The sequence below is a fragment of the Pungitius pungitius genome, chromosome 8 (genome assembly GCF_949316345.1).
Source record: "Pungitius pungitius chromosome 8, fPunPun2.1, whole genome shotgun sequence".
In the NCBI taxonomy this organism is placed as follows: Eukaryota; Metazoa; Chordata; class Actinopteri; order Perciformes; family Gasterosteidae; genus Pungitius; species Pungitius pungitius.
Genome location: NC_084907.1, coordinates 1,340,258 through 1,363,635, shown reverse-complemented (window position 1 = coordinate 1,363,635; position 23,378 = coordinate 1,340,258). Strand labels below are relative to the sequence as shown.

The 23,378-nt window shown below is 43.6% G+C and overlaps 3 protein-coding genes and 1 long non-coding RNA gene across 4 annotated transcripts in view; 3 read left to right on the top strand and 1 right to left on the bottom strand.

Annotated features, from left to right (window-relative positions):
• The window catches only part of LOC119229647 (immunoglobulin-like and fibronectin type III domain-containing protein 1), a 13,447-nt gene extending 11,670 nt beyond the window's left edge, over positions 1-1,777 (top strand). Inside the window, exons 21-23 of the mRNA XM_037490223.2 lie at positions 235-531; positions 1,181-1,507; positions 1,600-1,777. Coding sequence (XP_037346120.2) covers positions 235-531; positions 1,181-1,507; positions 1,600-1,604 — 629 coding nt within the window. The 3' untranslated portion in view covers positions 1,605-1,777. The remainder of the gene's footprint in view (positions 1-234; positions 532-1,180; positions 1,508-1,599) is intronic.
• Positions 395-21,372, bottom strand: LOC119229649 (uncharacterized). The gene is made up of 3 exons (XR_005121636.2): positions 21,235-21,372; positions 20,357-20,472; positions 395-504 (listed from the first exon to the last, which is right to left on the bottom strand). It is a non-coding gene; the product is annotated as an uncharacterized LOC119229649 (long non-coding RNA).
• LOC119229646 (immunoglobulin-like and fibronectin type III domain-containing protein 1) lies at positions 4,809-15,019 on the top strand. The gene is made up of 23 exons (XM_062563732.1): positions 4,809-4,845; positions 7,060-7,182; positions 7,264-7,403; positions 7,606-7,705; positions 7,809-7,835; positions 7,954-7,987; positions 8,065-8,260; positions 9,199-9,312; positions 9,415-9,577; positions 9,674-9,946; positions 10,065-10,361; positions 10,465-10,589; positions 10,672-10,813; positions 10,907-11,200; positions 11,287-11,586; positions 12,059-12,235; positions 12,432-12,560; positions 12,721-13,029; positions 13,160-13,245; positions 13,338-13,530; positions 13,645-13,941; positions 14,421-14,747; positions 14,843-15,019. Exons 1-23 carry the CDS (start codon positions 4,809-4,811, stop codon positions 14,845-14,847), a joined length of 3,888 nt encoding a protein of 1,295 aa, XP_062419716.1. The 3' UTR covers positions 14,848-15,019.
• Positions 17,882-23,378, top strand: LOC119229648 (protein phosphatase 1 regulatory subunit 12B-like). Its single transcript, XM_037490224.2, has 7 exons — positions 17,882-18,208; positions 20,909-20,925; positions 21,001-21,139; positions 21,819-21,920; positions 22,228-22,275; positions 22,366-22,416; positions 23,134-23,378. Exons 1-7 carry the CDS (start codon positions 18,080-18,082, stop codon positions 23,218-23,220), a joined length of 573 nt encoding a protein of 190 aa, XP_037346121.2. The 5' UTR covers positions 17,882-18,079; the 3' UTR covers positions 23,221-23,378.

Sequence of the window (23,378 nt, the reverse complement as noted above, 5' to 3'; positions counted from 1 at the left end):
TACTCTGTAACATGCACTAAATAGGATTTGATTAACTTAGAAAATGTAATTGTAATCCTCAACAAAACCCCCAGAGGATTGAAAGGCCTCCTGAATACGGTGAGACTAAAGTAAGCGTTCAAAGAAACTGCAGTGCAAGGAAATTGAAAGAGAGAGAAAAAGAGGGAAAATGGGACAGATGTTGAGTAATTGATTTGGTCCTCTCTAATACGCTGTGCATCGTGTCGTTTCCAGATGAACCCAAAGCTCCAGGGCCGGTGGAGCTGGAGCAAACGGTCTCCGGCAGAGTGGTGGTGTCCTGGGCTCCTTCTCCGGACCAGGAGCTGGACGACCGCCTCTACTACGTGGTGTCGCAACGCGACTCCACCACCAGAACGTGGAAGAACGTCGCAGACCGCCTCTTCGCCAACACGCACACGGTCAACAACATCCGCTCTGGGGTTCAGTACCACTTCCGGATCTTTGCCAAGAATGACATGGGCCTCTCAGATCCATCTCAGTCCCCTACGTGGGGTGTGAACAGCAACAAAGGTGAGTTATTATCAATGATTTCAATGTTCTGTCATCATGTCCAATAACAACAATGTATCCTTGACAAGGAGGCATGAGCTATGGTTTCGATTTGTAAAGAGCTGATGCTGATGCCAAGAGCTTGACATCAACGCTTTTATTTGGGTGAGATGTTGTACTTGTCTGCGTTAGAAAGTTTAGGCTTATCAAAAAGTGAATATCTAATAAAGTTAAGTACGCTTTATTAACTCAAACTATACAATAGATGTGCTCTCCTCAAATTCCAAAAAACTCCATCGACCAGTAATTAATCTCTTCTGACAATCATCATAAAATAAGTTTGAATGCATCTCGATAATGATGTAAAGTACCGATGGACTGAAGGGAGCCTGAGCAGCACTGTGCTGCCCATCGGCTGCTAACAGCTAACGTTCCTTTTTCACGCACTTCACCACCGACGGCTTGCTCTCTGATCCTTAATAGGAAGCTACCTCTCCAGACTCCTAAACGTTCACAGCGCCAACGATGGCAAAGTAGTGTGTTAGCGTGTTAGCATGGTCACTGGGAGAGCAACCGAGACACCTCCGAGCCAAACGATGATCCTTGTTGGAGAAGATTTTAATGTGACCCAAACGACATTTTAATCCTTGATTTTAATTCCCCAATCCAGTTCCAATACCTTCAAAAGGACTAAAATCATCAGGGCTCAGTTTTGAGAGGCCTCCGTCCATCCTGGTGCCTCTGAAGGTCCACGCCCCGCCCAAAGGCTACGCCCTGTACATGACCTGCGCGGTCCGCGGCTGCCCTACGCCCTCCGTGTCCTGGCACCTCAACGACGTCTGCATCAACTTTGACAACAACTACTACATCACCAACTCGTTCGGCGTGTGCTCCATGTACATCCTCCGGGTCCGCTCGCAGGACAGCGGCGTCTACAAAGTGGTGGCCGTCAACGCTTTCGGTCGGGCCCAGTGCTCGACCAAACTCGCCGTTAGAGGTAGGGTTCCCACTTCGGAGAAGCCATAGTTCCAGAATGATTCCATTTAGGTTCCTGCTTGTAATGATTATTTTTCTCTTTTTCGCCAACAGATTGAAATGAAATGAAGATTTTAAGCAGCCTCTCCTCAGTCTGGACAACGAGGGAAGGAAATGGTTTTTGTGTCACCGCATAGACGGGATAAATTAATCAAATCATCAGAAATAATAACCACAAGAGGCATGAAACAAATGCAAAGACATCCGTCAAAAACTTTTGTGGCAACTTCAATAAAAATTAGAAACTGACAAGTGTGTAACTTTCCCTTGTTTGCATCCCTTGTATCTCCACTACCCAACAACCAGCTCTGTGCGAGTTATTAGAGTTAGTCATTTCCAGCTAACTATAGCTTCCCCAATATCTGAGCCCACATCATTAAGTGCTTGTCAACACAGTGCACATTTTCATCGCATTTCCATAAATATCAACCTCAGCATCCCAGTAAATTGTCTGGAACAGGATGCTCAACTTCAACCCTTAAATAACTCAATTCTATTTCAACAAGCAAATAACCGCTACAGCAGGAGCTTTCAGAGGTCGCACCGTTTAACAAAAAAAAACAAAAAAACACTCATTCATACATTAATTCAGGTTATATGATGACGAAGCCATTCTCACAAAAGGCAACACAAATAATGGCTGATTGTGACATCAAACGTAGCATCACTACTGGGCAAAAACACTATTGCAATGGGATCATTTTGCATTGTATTGCTCTTATCTTCCACTCACTGAGCAATATAATGCAAAAAGTGTACTTAAAATAATATTTAGTGTCCTTACCTCGTTTCCTGGAGGTAACATTTCCGTTTATTCTCCATAAGGAGGATCGGGCTTTTCGGTCTTTTCTTTCACGGAGCGTTACTGTTCAATCCGTCTGACGATGTGAAGCCCAAAGCCGTCCATCCCACCAGAACACCACCAAGGAGCATCTTTTTATAATGCTCCCAGAGGTCGAGGGGACACTCACTGAATAACACAAGCACGCCACCAAGATTCCAGCTCAGGGGAAGGGCCAATTCATTCATATCAGCCAGCGATTATTTTACCAAATAAAGTGTCTTGGGTTAAGGTTTATTGGCCAATGAAGTCAACATTACAGTGATCCTCTTACAGGGTACTTTGTGAAGCCGCCTGTGGAAAGCTGATGGGCAGTGAGTCCTGCCTGGGCAAAAATGATCCATAAATCATGGAGGTTTTATACTGTCACCAGCGATGGTGGAAATCTGTTGGCTGGATATGTCCAAAACAAGATTGAATGGACATGATGTATTTCCAGGGCAAAGTGATCGCTTTAATAGGGATGGGTAAGACGAACCACGGCTGTAATACGGGTTATCAGCAACTACGTTTCATCCATGTATGGCTTCTGATGCGGACAAAAAGGCGTGTTCAAAAAGGGAGAAGAGTTCAAAAGCCGAAGACAAAAAGCGGAACGAACGACGACGAAGAACTGACCGTAAGTACGATTCTTGTGTCAATCATTTTCATCCAATCAATAGCCGGACCAAACGCAACGACAGCTTCTTCAATGATGTACCTTCACGCAGGATGGATTATCTAAAGAGCGCATAACAGAGAGGCAGCTTCTGTGACCCTTTTCTTTAAAACTCAGGTAAGATGAGCAGAAGGATCGGTTCATCGTAGATGAGCACTAGATATTGTTCAAAATAATTGATCATGTGGCTGCAAAAACCTATTAACCCCAATGAAAGGGAAAATCAGATTAGCATTTTTTTAATAGTTACCTGCAAAGACTATTTTATACATCCATTAAAAGACGGTATTGCTGGTTTGTTGGCATAACATCACTATCGCGGTATAACAATACTCCTGCTATATATATACTGCTGCTGGTTCTGCCACAGGCTCAGTGGTATAAAAAGAAACCACGGGCACATTTAGTGAAAGTGCAAAACTTGCCCTGAAAAAGAACAAAGCACGCGGCTGGACCTGCGATCACGCTGTAATACGGATGTTAAAGATCTAAACCGTGTTACATATTTCACTCACGAATGGGCCACTATGAACAGGACTAACAAACGCATGGAGCAGGAGACAGTAAAGGATGTGTGACACATTAAAACAGTAATATAAATCTCTTGCTGGTTTGTAGATGATTAAGGTCTGATAAACTTCTTCCTCTTTCGGTCCTGTAAAAATACTCCTGGTCCTTATCTCGATTTCAGTTCTCATTAAAATCATTAACAGTTTTCCTGTCATTGCCATCAAGTGATACTCAACGTAAAGATATATTTGTTTAAAAAAATCTCATATCACTCAACTCCCGGGAGTTTGTTACTTCATTGATGAATCAGGTGCTTTCCACCCAAAAAACGCATCCACATGATCTCCCAGCACAACCAGTTCAAGTATAAAGTTTACTTCCAGTCTTTTTGCTGCTAGTTAACAACCAGGCTAACTATGCAAAACATGACTTTCAGGATTTACGCGTATGCGCGGCGGCTCAACAGTTGGATTTGGAGACATTCGGCCCTGCGGCTGGGTTTAATGGCCGAGGCCACTTGACTCCAGGCAGCGTCGGCATCCAGGTGGAATTACACATTCCCCATTTACTGTGTCCCAGCATGTCTCCAACTGCCGGCCAGCGTCACGCGGGTGGTGGTGGTGGTGTTGGGGGGGGGGGGGGGGGGGGGGAGACTAGTCATCCCCGCTTCGGCAGGCTGACGCCATACGGTAAAATAGACCGAGGCTCCTCAAACCTTCCTGGTAAACGGCCCCATTAAAAGCTCTCCAAAGAGGATAGAAGTCATTGTTGCCATTTTCTGACATTTAGTGAACACACACATTTTGAGAAAGGAATTATTAGTTCCAACTAAGTGTTTTGAGGTTTTCATAAAATATGGCATTTAACAACATACCTATTTCAAATACACAAAAACACCAAAAGTGTTTTATTCAACTTATCTCAGTACTCTTTTTCCATGAATTAATTAAAAACACTCACTGGGAAAAACACATTAGCAGCAAGAACCTTTTTGCCAATAACTCGCCTTGTTGCGTTTTATAAAAATTGAAAATGTAGTTCTATGTTGACCATTTTACATCATACTTTGTGGTACACAATGTAAACCCCCCCAGTTAAAATAATTGCTTTTCTGGATACGATTCAATGTGGGTCATGAATAATGTGCCGTGATGCTTGGTTCTGAACACCGAACAAAAGAGAACGACAGTCCTCACGATTTGTCTTTGTTTTTCAGCCCGAAGAGAAACTCTTAAGTTACCAAACAACACGGAAATGAGTTCAAAAACCAACCAGGACCCAAAAGCCTTAGGTAAGTTTGGAAAATGTGCAGAAATCAGCTACTTGTATAATTTCCACGTATTTAGCAAACAACTTACCGAAGTATCAAAAGGATATTTATTGTGAACATTATTTGATCTTTAACACCCACGCTACCCCCAAAATACTACCTGAAAATGACCCCTTTCACTTTAAGCCCTTTACGACCTTTAACACGTTTTACAGACAATTTTTCTTTTAGTTAAATTTAAAAAATGGCTTTGAATACAATTGCAAAACATGAAAAAGTTATGACTTGGATTCGAGCTTCATTTGACCTCAGAAATACTGCTTCTTCAAAAAGAAATGTGGTCCATCATGAATACATTTTAAAGGACAAGAAGTGTACACATTTAATTTTAGAGCTGTGATGAAAGCTCAGAGAGGGTATGAAAGTATTTACACTCGTTCTAGATGTCTCCTGTTGGTGACTTATAGAAATGAGATCTACAAAGTCACATTGAAGGTGTCCCGGAGACACGTGTGAACATTTCTCCTCCAGCAGTGAGTCCAACCACAGCTGGATTATGAGGAGCAAGAATCCTGCCTGCATTCAGATGATTTACTGTAAGAGCGAAGAGAGATGACACACGCAGCTTGATGAATATTCAATATTGATGCCCTCTACCGGGAGAAGGTGCGCTGTGGAAAAGTAATGAAGAACAGGTCACCCAAAAGTTAAAATTATAAGTCAACCCTCGAGGTTACTGAATGTCATGAATGGCAAATCATGCATTTCACAAAGAGTAACTTTGAAGTTCACCATGTGGTGCATTTTTGCACGTTTAACGCCATTTAATTGCCGTTTCTGTCCTTTCTGTGGTCATTATGCGTTGTTCCACTTTCAAAACCGCTAGTATCTACAAAATCAAACAAGTTGAGGGTGTGACGCCTGAAAGCCTTTACATTCCAAAATGATTGATGGATACAGAACGTTATCTTTTCTATCTCTTTTTTGCAGTTGAATCAGTTTGAGAACCTGGAAATATCTTTCATAGGCAAACTGGCAAACACCTTAAAGTGTTTCTTTTTTAAATGAGATGACAATTAGCTCCATGGTAGCTCCGACTGCTTGACAAGGTAGAAGGACATGGCGAAGGGTCAATTGTAGACGGCGTTCTTTATAAATGCATCTGGATGGGTTTTAGGAATATGTTCCATACGTTACAATACATGTAATTTAGCTTTTACTCAGTGAACAGTTACAAACATCTTAGCAGAACCAGGACAACAAGTCTCTGATCATTTGATCGTCTGATCATTTATGCAGCACTGAGGCCTCGCTGCAACGTTAAAGCCCGAAGGTCGAATGACCCATGGGGAGTCGTTACGACGTGTGGCGCTGGGGCAGAAACAGGAACCGAGTGGGAGTTTTTCATTTCAAGACGCTGGATCAACTTACTGCTGGATGCTGAGTCAGTGGAAATCCAAGAGAGGAATAACATTGACGCAATGTGTCAGCCATCTCTCATGTGCCATCTGCACCACGGGGGGGGGGGGATCTGTTAATGGTCCCGTGGGGCAGTGCTGCTGGAAACGAGGCACCAGCCGTATCATTCATTTCTCTTGCCGTGAACATCGTGTAGTTACCCGATTTTCTATCCTTTATATAATAGTGTTATGTAACTTGGTCCAGGATACATACAGCAGCACAGTTTGAGAGATAAAAGGCCTGCTGCTGTGGAAGCTGTAATAACCGACCAATCAAAGGGAAACACTGACCTCTTGTGAAGTTCCTGCTTAACTGCAACCAGCCCATTTTGTGGAGACGCCGTTTACCACATCGCGGATGGAACTGATGTTTACGATAATGCCACTAAAAGCTTTGACTTGTCAAAGGCGCAACACGACTTGTATAATGGAGCACAGCAGTCACAGGAATAACAATGTGGTTGTCAGCGGGATGGAAACTGAGTGCTATAATTTCATATCAGGCCATTGCTGACAGCGGCTCAGTTGTAAATATCGCAGGGAGTAATGACACAGAGGAGCCGTCGCATTCGGCGGCTGAATGAAGAGCGCCAGGCTGCGAACATTCAACTTCTCAGCGAGGGAACAACCCGCGCCGTGTGTTGCCCACACAGAGACAGAAACACCTCATTTTGGCTCAAAGGGGGCCCGCGAACAGGGCGTCGCCGTGTCAACCCTGGGACACATTAACCAGCCCACAGAGCACAGCTGAACTGGTGTTCTCTGGGTTCCACAGGGGCCATCAACAAGAGGTCCAGAGCCCCCGGGGTGACGGTCACTCAGTGTGTGGAGTCGCTGCCTGCCGGAAAGTCAACGCCGGACTTCACCCGCAAACCAATGGCCGCCACGACTCAAGAGGGCAAGCAGCGCGAGAACTCTGATTGGGACAACGTTTACGAGACACTGTCTGCAACCTCCCTGCCTTCTTTTCATTGTTCAGGGAAAAAAGGATGTTTCAAAGCCATGGTGAGTGGAGAGCCGGCACCAGCTGTGACGTGGGGGCGTAACAAGGGCGAGGTCGATGACCCGGAGAAATACAAGACCAGATACGACAAAAGAACTCAAGAGCACATTCTAGAGGTGAGAATCTAAGGGGAAATGCTCTTCATCTGGTTCGACGCGCATCTCGTATCTCACAAACGTTACGATGCTCTTTCGTGCAATTGTTTAGAAAGGATGCAGTACGCTCACTTGTTTTGATTTGTTCTAAACCAGTAACAACGAGAGACGGAACTTAATACCGCTAATAAGATTTAAAATAACGATAACATCGCGCCACCAGATTCTCAACGTGAAACCGGAGCAGGCCGACACCTACACATGCTCGGCCACCAATGAGTTCGGGATGGCTGTCTGCACTGCAGCTCTCAACGTTATTGGAGGTAAAATCATTATTAGGCCATTTCTCTATTAAAAGGTGAATGCAATTAAAACGCAATATGCTGGAGATTTGACAACTCACTAAGAATCATTTATTTTCCCCAGGAGGCCTAAAGAAGAAAGCCAAAGAAGGTACCACATTTCTCATGTTTAGGTTGAGCCATTTACAAAATTTAATCAAACAATGAAGAAAACCTGTATCTGATTTTCTACTCACAAATGTACTTCTCATTTTCTGGTACCGGCGAAGAACCCCAAGATTTCCGAAAAATGCTGAAAAAAACGTAAGTGCAGGTCACAGTTTGTGCGTTTTTGTTACTGTGTTCATACGTTATAGTTTACTCATAATTTCTCTTTTCAGTGTTGTTGTCACCCGAAAAAAAACACTCCCGCCAAAAAAAGAGGGAGAAATTGATCCAAAGCTCCTGGAGCTGCTCATCTGTGCACCAAAGAAGGACTATGAGAGAATCTGCTTTGACTTTGGGGTGTCCGACTTCCGCTGGTTGCTGAAGAGACTCAACCAGCTGAAAAAAGAAAGGGAAGACGAGCAGTCAAAGGTAGCGCTCTGCATGGAGTTTGAGGTACCTGATCGTACATTCGGAACCCGCAAAATGTTGGTGAGGTTTGAAGCAAAGTGGTACATTTTGTGTGTATAATATTAATATGTATGAAGGGTTTTAAAGGTGGAATAGCAAACCTGGTGGCCACATATCATCCGTAGCGGAACATCTCAAGAAAACGTTAATCTCACGAAAAAAAATTGACGTTGTTAAAAGGGGTTTGCGTTAACGCGTTTAACTGACAGCACTCATTTTATCAGTGATATAAAATAGAATTTTGCTGGAAATGAGCATTACGCTTATTCCCTAAACAAAAAGCAAATGTCTATTTTCTACTCCATTTAGATACTTGTATATTGGTTTATGATCCTCTCAGGCTTGTTCAGCAGACTTGGTGAACACCACTTCCATGAGATGCTGTACGCATTGAGGTGTAAATACATACAGCAGTAGATAGAAGTAGAAAGGTGCACTCAGAGAGCGGGTCAACACCAGGTGTGTCTGCATCGACCACTGCTTTACTACCCGATAGACTGTGTGCACTAAGGCTTCATTCAAACTCAACCAGCTGCTACGTGGTCAGTGTAAGACGTTTCCATCTTGCAAAAAACAGAATTGAAGCAACCAAGAAGCCAGCAGTGTTTTTAGATCCATTTTCCCCCAGAGACTCTGGCTGATTGATTCTCAAAAATATGTGTATTTCAGGCATTCCTGTGTCTCTGTATTGTATAAAAAGTCAGTGGGTTGCAAGGTTACCGCTCATGGAAAACCATTTTGAAGGATTTTTTTCCCCAAGGTCTGTGTTGATTGGGTTGCCCGAGGTCACACCAGTGTGTATCCAATCCGAGGATGCGTTTGCTCCATTCAAGGCCGCTTTTCGGCTTCAGCAGTGAAGAATATACAGACGCACAGAACATTTCACTCCTCTTTCTCAGGTTGTAGAGCGACTGGACAATGTCAGACAAATAGAGGTACAATCCAATGGCAGAGCGGAGTTTGGCTTCGACATGACGCTGCATGACCCCAACAGCCCAATCAACCTATACAAGGTGAGTTGATCTGCATTGCAAAATAGACCATTCATAACCAATCACTGTAGAGAAAAAAATATAGAAATGAAAAATCTAATCCAAGCACTTCTCTGTAAAAAGGACGGGACAATGGTTCCATACGGAGAGGATGAAAATTCTAAGCACAGCCTTAAGACATCGGGGAAAAAATATGTTTTCAGCATCAAAGATCCTCAGCCAGAAGATGCTGGATTTTACCAGGTCGATGTTGGAGACGCAAATGTCCTGTCGACGGACTTTCGAGGTAAAATACAAGTGGCTCAACTGTAAGTAAACAGGATGGCAGTTGAGGCACATTCAGGGATCCACATCCTCCCTCCCTCCCTCCCTCCTCTCTCAGTGCCTGCTGTGGAGTTCAAAGCAAAGATTAAAGATGTGAAGGCCTCTGAAGGTGAAGACGCCATCTTTCAGTGTGTCTTGTCAACACCCCTGAGCAGAGTCACCTGGTCAAAACAGGATTCATCACTTGAACATGGGGACAAATATGAGATCACCGTCTCAGAGGACAAGCTAATTCACACGTTGAGAGTGAAAAACTCCAACAAGGAAGATAATGGAGCCTATTATGCCATTGTTGGTATAAGTTCCAGCTGTGCCTCTCTAAAAGTGGAAGGTGGGACATCTTGTATTTAGTTAGATGGACACATGCATTCATAAATAAACTGGCACTCTCTGCTTGATATTTATTATTGATTCATTACCCGAACCTGTATATCTTTGCTGTAATTCAGCTGATCTGAATGATAAAAGACAAAAGGACACCCAGAGTGGGAATCAGGATGACCTGAATGCACTTGGAGCAGAGCAGCAGGCCAAGCTACAGAAACAGAACGACGACTCGGAAGCAGCCAGACGAGCAGGAGGGGACGGAGACGGGTCTGCTGATGGTTCTGGAGGCCAGACTGGTGGGGACGGCACGAATAAGAACCCCCCGACAGAAGGAGACGATGAAAACAAAGGGAATGATGCACATGATAAGGAAGAGAAGCGGCTACCAACCTGCCCTTTGGTCGCTGACACAGTTCTAGGTAAAGATCTAGATGATAATAAAGTTGCAGGTCCATTCTCAGCTTAGTTTTCTGGAATTATATACAATCTTGCTGATGATGTTCCCTTTGTTCTTACTTGCAGGTCGCGGTGCTCAGTTCATCTGTGGACTGTCGGACTCTGCCGCCAACATCGGGGAACGGACACAGCTCTCCTGCAAACTGAGCAGCGAGGCCACTGAGGGGCGTTGGTATAAAAATGGGAAGCTGGTAAGTCAACTATTCTTAGAAGAGTTTGAGTATAGAGTATGAATGTTTGTGTGATGGATACTGAGACTTTTTACCTGCACAGCTAACCAATGAGGATGGGGTAAGAATTATCAAAGACGGGGCTTGCCACAGGTTGGTTATTGACTGCTGTAATAAAGATGATGCGGCGGTGTACAGCTTCGAAGCCGACGGCCGGAAATCAGAAGCAACTCTTATCATTCAAGGTCAGGAAGAAAAAAAACCAACCTGGTTTGCCATCAATTGATGATTCATCCTTTGAATGTAACGCCAAATACCTTTTTTCTCCAACGTTAAAGATCCCCCAATAATCGAGGAGGATGCGCTGGGGAAATTGTCCAAGGCAGTTGTTCTAAAGGCAGGTGAAAATGCAGAATGGAAGCTGCTATTCTCAGGTGGGGCTCCGATGACCATACAGTGGTACAAGGATGACGAGGAGCTTTTGCCCGCTCTCAAAGTCAAGATTGAAACATCAACTAATGAGAGCCACTTACGCCTTTTTAATTGTCAGAGGAAACACGCTGGGGAGGTCAAAATAAAAATAAAAAATGAATTTGGTTGGACGGAAGCTATTTCCACACTTATTGTACTGGGTGAGTTGTCAGAGAGAGACTTGCGTTTCCATTCGAGCGCTTTTCCCTGTTTTCCAGAGTACAACCTAGTTTCATTTTGTCACCAGACAAACCCGCACCCCCTCGGGGACCGGTGGACATCACAGAAAGTGTCGTGACGTCTGTCGGGTTTCAATGGAAACCACCGAAACACAGTGGGGGATGCCCGGTCACAAGCTACACCATCGAACGCCAACAGGTCGGCCGCAACAGATGGACAGATCTCGGTGAGATCCCCAGCAGCGTCTTGAGTTACAAAGACTCAGATGTGAACCCCGGAAGGAGATACTGCTACCGGATCAGAGCCAAGAACGCACAAGGCGTCAGTGACCACCTGCAGACAGGGGTCATCGCAGCCGGCATCTTGCGTGAGTCTTTAGTTTGAGCTTCACTCTACTTCTGCTGGAAAAGGGTGGAACGAATACATTCCTTTGCATCCATTTCCATTTGTTTCATGATTTCACTTGTATTCTCTTTCTCTCTCATATATATATATAACAAGAGTATTATGATTACAGTGGACTGCCATTTCTGATGCTTGCGCTGGGAAATCAAAGTCAGGCTTTAATCAGTTGGCCCGATAAAAAACCTTCTCGGAATGCGCATGGGAAATCATTTTGCATTAATTAGAGGAAAATAAAACTTCATCCAATTCCCAGAGGGGTTTATTCAAGTGTAAATGAAAACACTGTGTACATCTAAATTCAAACTAAAACATTATCCAGTACATCAAGCTCTATTTGCCAGCCATTTTCTAACAGTGTTGCTGTATTTATTAGTGATGTTTTTAATTTCATGGTAAAAGAAAGAACTACAGAATACATCAGGTTTCCTCCACAGGCTATCCCGGATCCCCAGCTGCACCACAAGTGGTCAGTGCCTTTAAAGACTGCATCAATCTGGCTTGGTGTCCTCCATGTGACACTGGAGGAACCCCTATTGTGGGATACAACTTGGAAAAGAACAAGAAAGGCACAAATTACTGGAGCCTTGTAAATCAACGCGGGCCCATTACAGGTATCCAACTCCAATGGCAAGCTACAGAATAACCAATTGAGAATATTAATGGATGCTAATGGTGGGAATCTGGTTAACATCAGCACCATTTGTGTGAACCACTCTGAATTCTGAAGATTTGTGTTTACCAAGAATTGAGAAATATACATCCAACATTTCTAGTATTATGACAACAAAACCTTTTCTCTTTCCACAGATACAAAGTATGCAGTGACAGATGTTTTTGAAGGGGCAGCATATGAATTTAGGGTGTCTGCTATCAACCTGTCTGGCGCTGGAGGTCCTAGTAATCCGTGTGACACAGCAGTCGCAAGAGATCCAATGAGTAAGCCGGTCGCACTGGATTCTCATTGTCTATTCTAGTTGTCTCCACTATTCAAGTCGTGCATCATGATGAACCTGCTCCACATAATGCTGTCTGCGCCTCTCTGTTCAACAAGCATCGATAGGGTTGAGCCAATAATCTCTCCTTCCTGCATTTTCAGAACCTCCAGGCAAAGTCACCGACCTGAAGTTAACATCCTCCACTTATAGCACATTTTCACTGGCTTGGACTAAACCTAAAGAGATGAAAGGGGTGCAGGACGAAGCCCAAGGCTACTATGTGGAGATCAGACCAATAGAAAACACAGAATGGACCCGTTGTAATGCCAACCCAATTACTCTACCTTCCTACACCGTGGTGGGCTTGAAGGCAATGGCCTGCTACTGGGTCAGAGCCATTGCCACCAACTATGGAGGCGATGGTGAACCTCAAGGATTTGACACTTATGTCATTGCCATGCCCCCTCCTGGTAAGACCATTTTTACGCATGGTGCGTCCATTCTGGGCTCCAAGAATGAGAAGCTTATCTTAAGAACGATGTAAGGCTAACTCTATTGTTGAGTATCGGAACATTTTATTCCAATCTTTGCCCTTCACAGTAAGGCCAAAGTTTAAAGATCGCAACAGGAAGAACTTCGTAGTGGTACGATGCGGAAACACAGTCTGTCTGAATGTCAACTTTGAGGTATTGTGTAAGACGTTGTCCTCCTAAAAGATTACTTGTAAAAAGGTATTGAATACAATTAACAAATGTATAATCTTCCATATCACCCACAGGCCTCCCCGCTGCCGCACATCTGGTGGCTAAAAGATGGTACTCCAGTGCCCAAACATGTAACCATCACCAACTCAGACAAAGGTTCTCTAATGTTGATCCCCACATCCGAGCGGTCCGACAGTGGCATCTACACCATTACCGTCAAAAACTTTGTGGGCCAGGAGAGCATCGATGTTGAAATCAGAGTCACAGGTGAATCTTGGTTTACATTGCAATGAACTGAAGAACGGAAACAGCAGGTACCGTTTGCTGCGAGGTAGCTTCACTCTTGCAACTCGACCTCTATCTCTGTAATCCTGGATTTAGATGAGCCAAAACCTCCAGGTCCAGTGGAGCTGGATCAGAACATCCCAGGAACAGTAACTCTGTCCTGGACGTCCTCTCCAGATGAGAGGAGGGACGACCGACTACACTACATGGTGTCCAAGCGGGATTCCTTCCGTTGCACTTGGAGGACAGTGGCTGACAACCTCTTCAACAATAGGTTCACGGTTGTCAACGTGTTGCCTGGACGGGAGTATTACTTCAGGGTGTTTGCTAAGAATGACGTGGGTCTCTCCCCACCTTCCAAGTCCGCCGTCTTTGGAACCACGAAGCAAAAAGGTTGGTTTCTTGGGCTAAATCACCAAGACGTATGAATCCATCCTCAGTTATCTCGCTGAATCGCGTTTGCTTGAAGTACCGATTATGGTTCCTGAAGAGATTTCCTCAGGATAGCGCTTACATTCCAACATGACCTTTTGTTTTATAATCTTACTAAGAAAATGTATGTAAAACAAGCAAAGCCTGGATGCCGTCTAAAACACTATATTTAAAAAGGGTATATTAGCCTCAAGCTGGAATAAGTACAAATGAATAAGCAAATTCATGTAAATTATTTCCTTGTTCAGAACATCATTTGAATGTTATTTTTTCTTCACTTTAGTTAAGGTTGTGAATTGCGTGAGGAGAACCAGGAGCTTTCCAGAGGCGTAGACTAGAAGGAAGGACACATGTTCTAGCTCCAAACTCAATTGCATCGTGTTATGGGTTCAGATTAAAGTGACCAGTCGTTTAGCCCTAAGCGCGTATTTTTGTTTCAGGGAAGTTTCAAGTGAACAGGCCTGAAACAAAACCCCTGGACTTCCAGTCACAACCGTCATTCCTCGTTCCCCTGAAAATGCGCACAGCTCCTCAGGGTTACGAGAGCCACATGAGCTGCGCCGTCAGGGGGGATCCAGCCCCCCGAGTGGCGTGGTACCACAACAATAGGGACCTGAGCACAAACACCAACTACCACATCCGCAATGTGTGCGGCGTGTGCTCTTTGCTCATCCTGACTGTGGGACCCAGAGACAACGGGGAATACAAAGTGGTCATTGAGAACAAACTGGGGACAGCAGAGTCCTCAACGACACTGAGCGTCAGAGGTATTAACATTTAACGAGGTCTTAAAAAGAAAAATTACTGATAAGGCATTTAAGTGAGCAGTAACTAAATTAATGTGTGTATTCAATTTTTTCAGAATGAAGAGCTGCAGCCTTTTGTGTTTTAAATCAATTACCAGAGATGGAGTAACAACTCAAGCAGTTTTCAGTTACTTCATTTCCAGCCAGTGTGATGTACCAGTATTTAAACACGCATCTTTAAAAATACCCACAAAAAACCCCCATTGTGTATCATCATATTCCCTAATATTAAACTTTGGAGCAATTTCACCGTTTTGCTTTCATTTATTGAAGATGAGTTCAAATCCACTGCAAAGCTACACTCAGTAAACACTGAGACACTATTGAGCATTCCAGGGCCAATGCTGGGTCTGATGCATGACTTCCGTCAGGTCTCACACACACACACACACACACACACACACAAGCCGTTTTTGCAGCCTGTGCTAAATTTAGTTGGGCTGCACTTGACTTTCAACAGCTGGAGTTAACAGTAACTGTACAAAGAACATGATTGTAGAGAGATCCCGTGGATCTTTTCCCTGATACCGTCCCCCGTGAGTACACAACTGCTTCTGCTAGCGTTTGGGGCCTTTCAATTGATTCAATTGTTAAAAAGACAGACCAAGGGATTGGGATTCTTGCCCCGTAAAAACTCAGTCCGATAACTTGTGTTACACCAAAAGGTGACATGATGCACATTCCTGCAGGCGGTTACACGGCATTGGTAGGTTTGTAAAATGACTCAGAATGTGGCCGGCCCAACCGCTGCTGCGGTCAGCGCGTGGTCCAGAGGAGACGATCATGTTGCGTCCATGGAGGCTCTTAAATGAATGAGCTGAAAGAGCCAAAGTACCTTCATGAAGATGCACTTCATACAAACAACCAGGAGATGGCTGCAATGAAGGGAGCTCAGTTTGATTTAGCAATAGTAAATATTTAATTGATAATCAGCAGAAACATAATATGTTTTAGGTCATATAAAAGGTGTCCATTGCTCAGCTCTAATGCAGATTACTTAGGGTGGGTGTAGTGTTGATGCAAATTACACAGTTTATGTAAAGTGATTTCAACAAACTTAACGTCACACTGTTTTAGAAATGCCATGTAACAAAAAACCTTTGACATAATCATTTGAAATTAAATCAAAACCTGTAATATCTGTTTACGCATGATGAGAATTGAGTACAAAGTGTTTTTTGCAATGTGACAGAACTTGATTGTGACTGTATTTACAGCGTGCTTCCTTCAGCCAAGTTAATTATGGAACAAGTGTACATGCAGTACACTTGGGTACACATGATTCCATTGGTGCATTCTGTTCTCTCGGTTTGAACCTCTTTTTTTTTTTTTTTTGAAAGAATGATACACAAAACAAAATTGTTTGTAAAGAAGGGGATTTCTGAGTGGTCCATGACTTCTGTCGAATTCAGTTAATATCATACATTAGCCTTCTCATGTACAAACAGGGAGACCTAATGGCATTAATACAATAATTCAGTATGTTTTCTTATGTGCATAATCTACTGAAAATAGGACTCAGTGTCCTGTTTTCATTTGGAATGAGACGGGGGCTACAGCTTTGCAGGGGAGAAGATTCTTCACTTCACTAGATCCCACACACTAAACATTAAATGGGGATTCTTTGTTGTGGTTTTATTAATGGAAAGATCTACATTCATCGATCAGGACCAAATAACCAGTCAACGTCAAAGAGAAACTGGAAGGTAAATTTAATGTAAAACAGATCAAGTGTCTCGAAAACCTAAAAGAATGTTAAACTGGTGAATGTCAAAAACATCATTTTTGTATCTTTAAAAACTGGTAAAGAGAAAAGAGAAGCACGAGCTCTCTGTAGAGATAACCAGCCGCAACAACGCTGTCGCCATGACAACCATCAATAATCGCCCTTTTCTTTATTACCATTCATATGACCACAAAAAAACATTTAACGTTAGTTCAACAGACTCATTATGTGGGAAAAGAGCGAGTGCACGTGGAGCGCCACATGCACTCATCAGTGTCACCACAGGAATGGACTTTTTTTTATCTACTCTCCGGATTTAATTCTCCGATTAGTTTGCAGCAGGTGCAGGACGGGGATCGCTATGACAACCAACTCGGGCTGGAACCAAGACACAGAGTTATGGATGCGGTGCGTATCACACCACCTCACACCACCTGAGTCATGTTGCCAACATTCACACTCTTCAACATCTTTTGTGTGAAACTGTGCCATGTAAGCTACTTTCTTTGAAATATAAAAGTGACCCGTTCCATGTTCACTGAACATGAGCAAAACGTAGCCTTGCATAGCACAGCATTCCCTTTTTAGGAGAATAAATTGCAAAGCAGTGACCTGTGCTAACGAACGCAACTGTGTCACGTCACATAATGAGAAAGGCATGTTAACTGGTCTTAACTGTCAACACATGCGGCCGGCGGCTTGATCAAATTAAAACAACAAGTCTCCCCCTGAACCCCGACCAACCCGATCTATTTCACACACACACACACACACACACACACACACGTGTTCTTGTCCAACTCATCTGCATGTATTTACAAATGTTAATCTTAACTACGTTTTCATAAAGAACAACTCATTTCCTGTTATGCTACTTGATGTTTTTACTCAGAATGAGTTTTTACTTTAGGCACACTTTGATGCTTGTACTCCTTTAAAGTAAAGATGTTTACTTGTGACAAAGAAGTTTTGTTGTGCAGTTGGAACTGACTGCTTCCTCTCCTTAGAAAAAGTCTGATAATCGCATTTATTTTAACGCAAAGGAAAGTTCTCTTACAATGAGAACACTGTCCATAACACGTGCTCGGATGTAAATAATGCACACATTATGTTAACGAGTTTCACGTTTATATCCACAGACCCCCCCCCCCCCCCCCGCCCCCCCTCAAAACATTAGGAAAACAGTGCTGCTTTGCTTTTGAGATTTTTGGCAGAATGACCAAGTCCCCCGAGAGTCTTTGTGAACAATGCTGCTGTCAGATCCTTGTGTCCACTCACTCGCTCTCACACACACACACACACACACAGCCCGCCTACTCCCCAGTCCCCCCCCCCCCCCCCCCCCCCACTTCCTCCACAGCTCAGTTCTTTCGCTCATCACATATTCAACATCTCTTCCATCACATGAAGATCTCACTTGCTCACATGAACTAAGGACACAGCCACAGAATCCGTCGGTGGATTATAAAGTAGATCTCATTTTTTAGCTGCTGCTTTTTTCTTCCTTCAAGACAAGAAAAGGGGAAACATAACTTTTGGGAGGCAGCTTGAACCAAATCACAGCTGCATGCGGAGGCCAGCCGCTTCGAGAGCGATGTCATCTCTACTTTCTCACAGCAAAGATCAGCCCCGCATCAGAAAGTCTCCCTCTGACTCCTCTCCAACTTCATCCCCGGCCACCGCCAAGAGCCTGAGGGTAAGACTGTCTTCAGTCCATCCAACGTCTGCTTGGTTAGAGGAAATGCCTCCACCGACGAAAGGCACCACTGACATTACAGTGAATTCACAGTCAAACGCGCGTTTCCAACGAGCCACAGAGGCTGTCGGCTCTGGCACATAATCAGAGGAGCTACAGCATTGTTTACATGGGACGGCTTTTGGAATCCTCCGATCCACTTCACACTGTCAACGGCACTTTGCAATAAATTCATTTACATCAAGCTTCAATTCAATCAATTCGGCTGCGATTAGTGATCATCATGAACAAATAATTCAAGACGCTGGTGGACCCAGTTAAATCTTAGATTCCCATAAGCCATCCCATAATAAAGACGTATCTCTTGTAACGCTAATGACATTTTCCTAATGGCGTGTAATGACTGTAAATTCCATGTCGACGTGCATGAGCAGGGAGGAACAAAACTTGTAAGTGAAACCAAAGAAAAGTCGCAACAAGCTGTTAGTCTTATCCGTGCAATCCACTTGGGAAAGATTAATGCAGAAACCGAGAGAGAGAGGGAGCGGGGGGGGGGGCAGGATGACGGGGAACAGAGGGGGGGGGGGGGGATAGAGCGCTTAGGACCGGCCTGTGGGAACTCAGACGCAGTATTTATGGATGTTTATCTCTCTGCTGGTCCTACGGGAAGCTCACATTTTCCACTTGGGAATAGCTGGTCAGCGAGCTAGAAGTTCCTCCACCGCTCCAGGAAGGCCGGAGGAGAAGCCTAGTGACGGAGTCGCCTACACGGCACACACACACACACACACACACACAAGGGGCCCGTGTTTCCATCAGCATCTGTTTAGAAGCGCTGTCCCTTAATCTAAACCAGAGCTTTTTCCAAGTATGCGTACTGTATATCATTAATTGCCGTTTACAGAGCACATCCAAGTGTCCAGAGAGGGTCTTAAAGGAGTTGACATAAGAGCCTGGGGAAGATCCAGGGATCTTGTTAATGTCTGAGCGCAGGCATATCGCTGTGTTTACACAGTGTCTGTGACTGAAAGCCTCGTTTCGTCTTTGAAGGAATCCTCTCAGCGTCTCCATCATTTATTTGGATGTGGAACGGTTCACCAGCTCGCCTTTTGATTTAGTTTGTGGGTCCGTGACAATTAGGCCCCGTGTCTAAAATAATACCCCACGGTGCAGAAAGGAACCTTGTGTGTCGTTTTAAAGGTTGTGCAAGCGTGTGCTTGAGTGCATCGTTATGGTGATATATATGCGGGCCTGGATAATGACCTATTGGTTAATACACATTACATTTCTGGCATTAGGGAATGTAATTAAATGTGAAAGAGCCCGTCTTATTAGCTTTTAGTTTGAGTGATATCAGAACATTTAAAGATGAAGGGGATGAGTTCAGCAGGTTCAGATGTTGCAACACTGTTTTATAACTTCTATGCAAAGCGCTAATCTACAGCAATGCTTGTTGTACTAAGGCAGCGCATATGTTAGCATGCTAACACGCTCACAATGAGTGTTAACAAGGTGATGCTAATTAGCACCAAACACAAAGTACAGGGGGGGGGGGGGGTTCTGGATGTAAAGTATTGGTTAGTAGACATTACTTTACTAGAGCTTAGCCAAAAACACTTTGCTGCTACATTAAAACTCTGGATGTTGTATATTGCTACTAAGATAGCACGAGTGAATGAATCAATCCGTCCAGAAGCAGAGATTCTTTAATCTTAATCTTTAAAGTGCAAGAAGTAAACGCTTGGTTAACTTCACGCAACATGGAGACTTCTCCAGACTCATTGAATGTGTTGTGAAATACTGAAAAAATAAATCCTTCTTAAAATGTACAAACTTATGTATGTAATCAAACCAGAAATCCAAATTAAAAACATCATCATCATCATCAAGAGCACTATGTAAGGAAATATGTTTTGTTAGAAAATTGTCTTCTATTCCACGGTGGCTCAACACCTCAATAAAACCCTTCATGTTACCTTAATTGTAGTCTTCAGGCTACAACGTGTCCTCTCTTTAAAAGGACTCTACAATGCTTTGAAGTTGCTCCGTTCTTCCCGACGGAAAACCTCTCGAAAGGAAACCGCGTGACCCTTCAACTTCAGCAAGCAATAACGAACACATTGTAGAAGCCACTGCCAGAACTATTACCTTTTTTGGATGTGTTTGGTTATCTCTGCTTGTCAGTTTATTTCAGAGATCACTTCCTCTCTCCTTCTTTGACTCAGCTTGGTATTTCAGGCTGCCATAAACCTTTCCTTGGAAAACTGAAAAAAGAAAAGAAAAGAAAAAAAGTCTTTCATGAGGAATTCCTGCATGGTCATGTCACTTCAAAAGGATCACAGAGCTTTGCTTTCTAGATCTATTGATACTGAATGTACATGCTGGCATTGTACTTGTCATAAAATACGTCCTGTGTGCCTGTTTGTGCCGGGAAACGGTCAAAAGTGGTACAAAGCACGACCTCGTTTGTGGATTAAAGGCCGTCAAGCAAGTGATGAAGTCAAGCTGTGTGACGTTGTTGTTTGTGAAGTAAGGAGCATCTAGGGGACTGGTCGTGATGTGGTTGAATGACTTAATGTAACATTTCACTAGAAGCTGAGCTAATAAGGAATGTCCTTCTAAAAATAACACTGTTGTGGTTGTTGCATTTTTCACTTTCGGTCAGAGAGACGATTCTGAAACATTTCTCTTCTCTTTCAGCACGAGAGACTGTCTCGGTAAGAAACCCTTATTCACAGCTTTAACGTCGCATCGACCGCGCCAGTGTTGAACAACGATCCTTGTGCTTTCAGACTGAACTCGTCTGGATCCTCGGATGTCTCCAACGACACATCAACCAACCACGCCGAGTCCTACTTCCTACGGCGAGAGAACCGACTCTCCGCGAGGAAAAGGGCCGAAGAGGAGTCAGCGAACAATGACTATAAGAAGGCAGGTGATGTCCTTTTGCTTGTTGATAGAACTCAGAGTCAACCAAAAAAAGTCTAAACAAACGAACAAAGTAAAGTTAACAGTTACAAACTCACTTCAAGGCTCTGCATTTAAACCCAACCGATGGTTTTCAGCACAGGAACGTCCACGTGGTGCCTAACAAAACACCTCATGTAAATGCACCACAAGATGGCCGACCTTTACTTAATTATCCAATGAGAACATCCGCCCGGTAGTTATAGGATGTCGCACCGCCGACACAGATTTCAAAATAAAAGCACACAAGAAAATAGACCACGTATGACTTGTCGTTTAATGAGTTGGTCCACAGAAAATACATCATCATCAAGTTTTGTGAATGAAAATCAGTTTCTATATCCTTGATTAAGCGAAGATTCATGGTATATTCCAATTATTTTGATGTAATTTCAATATCATTGAGTTCTCAGGATTTAGTACTTTCACTATTTTCTGACTTTTAATAGATTATTGATTAATTTGGCAAAATCAAGACCACCTACTATTACATCTATCTACTATAACGCATCATGTTGACCCCGTGCTCAAAAATGAAAATAAATATATTAGTTTCATAATAACTGCTGAAACTACCACACAGACCCTCAGCTGTTGAGCTCAGTGTTTGTCAGTCAATCAAATACTTCCTTTATGCTTGTAGATGTATGAGAAGGCGCTGGCCACCAATCAGAGGCTGAAGTCTCGGCTGGAGACGAGTAAACAGGAACTGGCCATGATTCAGGACCAGCTGCAGCGAGCCCAGGTACAGCACGCGCAGTAAATGCGCCACATGCAGATTCCCCTGAAAACTGAGTTATCATTCAGAAAAGGATTTTCAGTCCACATAGAAATGTCTCCCACCCATTTGCATGTTAATATCAGGTGATGCGGTAAATGGGGGAGAAACGTGACCTGACAGACAGCAGTTATAGCAGCAGACTTTTGGAGTAATGACAGTCGTTTGAGGCACTATTTGAGACACTGTTGTGAAAATGTAGCACCTGTGATGGTGCAGCTTAAAGGGCTTCGTTCCGTAATCGTTTCATAAGAACCTTTCATTTATTCCAAAGGGAAGAGCAGGGGATTGTGGCTCGAACACGCTTGAGACAGAGAAGAAGGTACGAACTCAGGATGACACTTTGTATTCATGTGACAATGTTGGTCTCGCCTTGTGTGTTGATTACTTTGTTGCCTTTTCTTCTCAAAAGGAAAGTCACACTCTACAACGGACGATAGCAGATATGGAAGAACAGTTAAAGGTAATTCAGATGTTCTTATTACGGTCATTTACATTCACATCAATCCATGTTTGTTTTTTATATTCAGTCTCCTTTGACGAAAATAATATCGCAGAATCCCTGGCTCGGGAGAAAGTGAAGCCTTTTGGACCCGAGGGAAAACAAAGAACAATCACAACCAAACGGTGTAAAGTGGAGCGCAGTTGGTTTCAGCTGACATCATTTGTCACCACTGTGCTCCGTTGGCACTGGAATGTGTGAGGTTTTTTTTTTTTTTTGTGACTCCGCAGCGAGCGAGGCATCAGTATTCTTCCGTAGTCCAACGCTCGCAGATGTCTGCTGCGTTTCGCCCAAAGAGGACGACAAACAAAAACCTCTTGTTATTTGTGAATAAGAGGTCTACGCAAACACGGCAGGCTGGATGGGAAATAGATGTCCTGAACAGAGAAGCACTGTTGCTGTGTGTGTTTGAATGAGCTCGTCGGTTCCAGTTGTGTCTGTGTGTTGAGAGGCCGTGTGTGTGGTTGTGTACATGAGCGTTCTGTTTGTTCCAGAGGGCCCAGATTCATTCAGACTGGGCCACACTTTCTTGTGGAGCTCATTTCGCCTGTAGATGAGTCATTCTGGACCGAGAGAAACCCGAGGCTTGAGCAGTCCCAGTTGTATGTTCTTAGTTGCATTTCTCCAATCTCCAAGAACATGTGATTTCACACTTGTGCCCATTGTGTCTTTCTTTAGATTAAAGCAGAGCTGAAGATGGAAAACCAGCGACTGAAGGACGAGAATGGAGCTTTAATCCGGGTCATCACTAAACTGTCCAAGTAATACGGAAAACAGGAAAGATAAGAATACAGATGTAAAATGTGATAGCTTCGTGTCACTGTACTGTATCTAAAGTAGTATGACAGAAAATATTTGAGATTTAAATTAATATTGTATATTCATAACATATTTCTACATAAAGGCAAATGCCAACACGACCA

Coding starts and splice junctions, on each gene's coding strand:
- LOC119229646 (XM_062563732.1), top strand. CDS start 4,809: ATGAGTTCAAAAACCAACCAGGACCCAAAAGCCTTAG. Junction 10,362..10,464: donor GGTCGCTGACACAGTTCTAG/GTAAAGATCTAG, acceptor TCTTACTTGCAG/GTCGCGGTGCTCAGTTCATC. Junction 10,814..10,906: donor AGCAACTCTTATCATTCAAG/GTCAGGAAGAAA, acceptor CCAACGTTAAAG/ATCCCCCAATAATCGAGGAG.
- LOC119229648 (XM_037490224.2), top strand. CDS start 18,080: ATGCGGAGGCCAGCCGCTTCGAGAGCGATGTCATCTCTACTTTCTCAC. Junction 21,140..21,818: donor CGAACAATGACTATAAGAAG/GCAGGTGATGTC, acceptor TTATGCTTGTAG/ATGTATGAGAAGGCGCTGGC. Junction 22,417..23,133: donor ATATGGAAGAACAGTTAAAG/GTAATTCAGATG, acceptor GTCTTTCTTTAG/ATTAAAGCAGAGCTGAAGAT.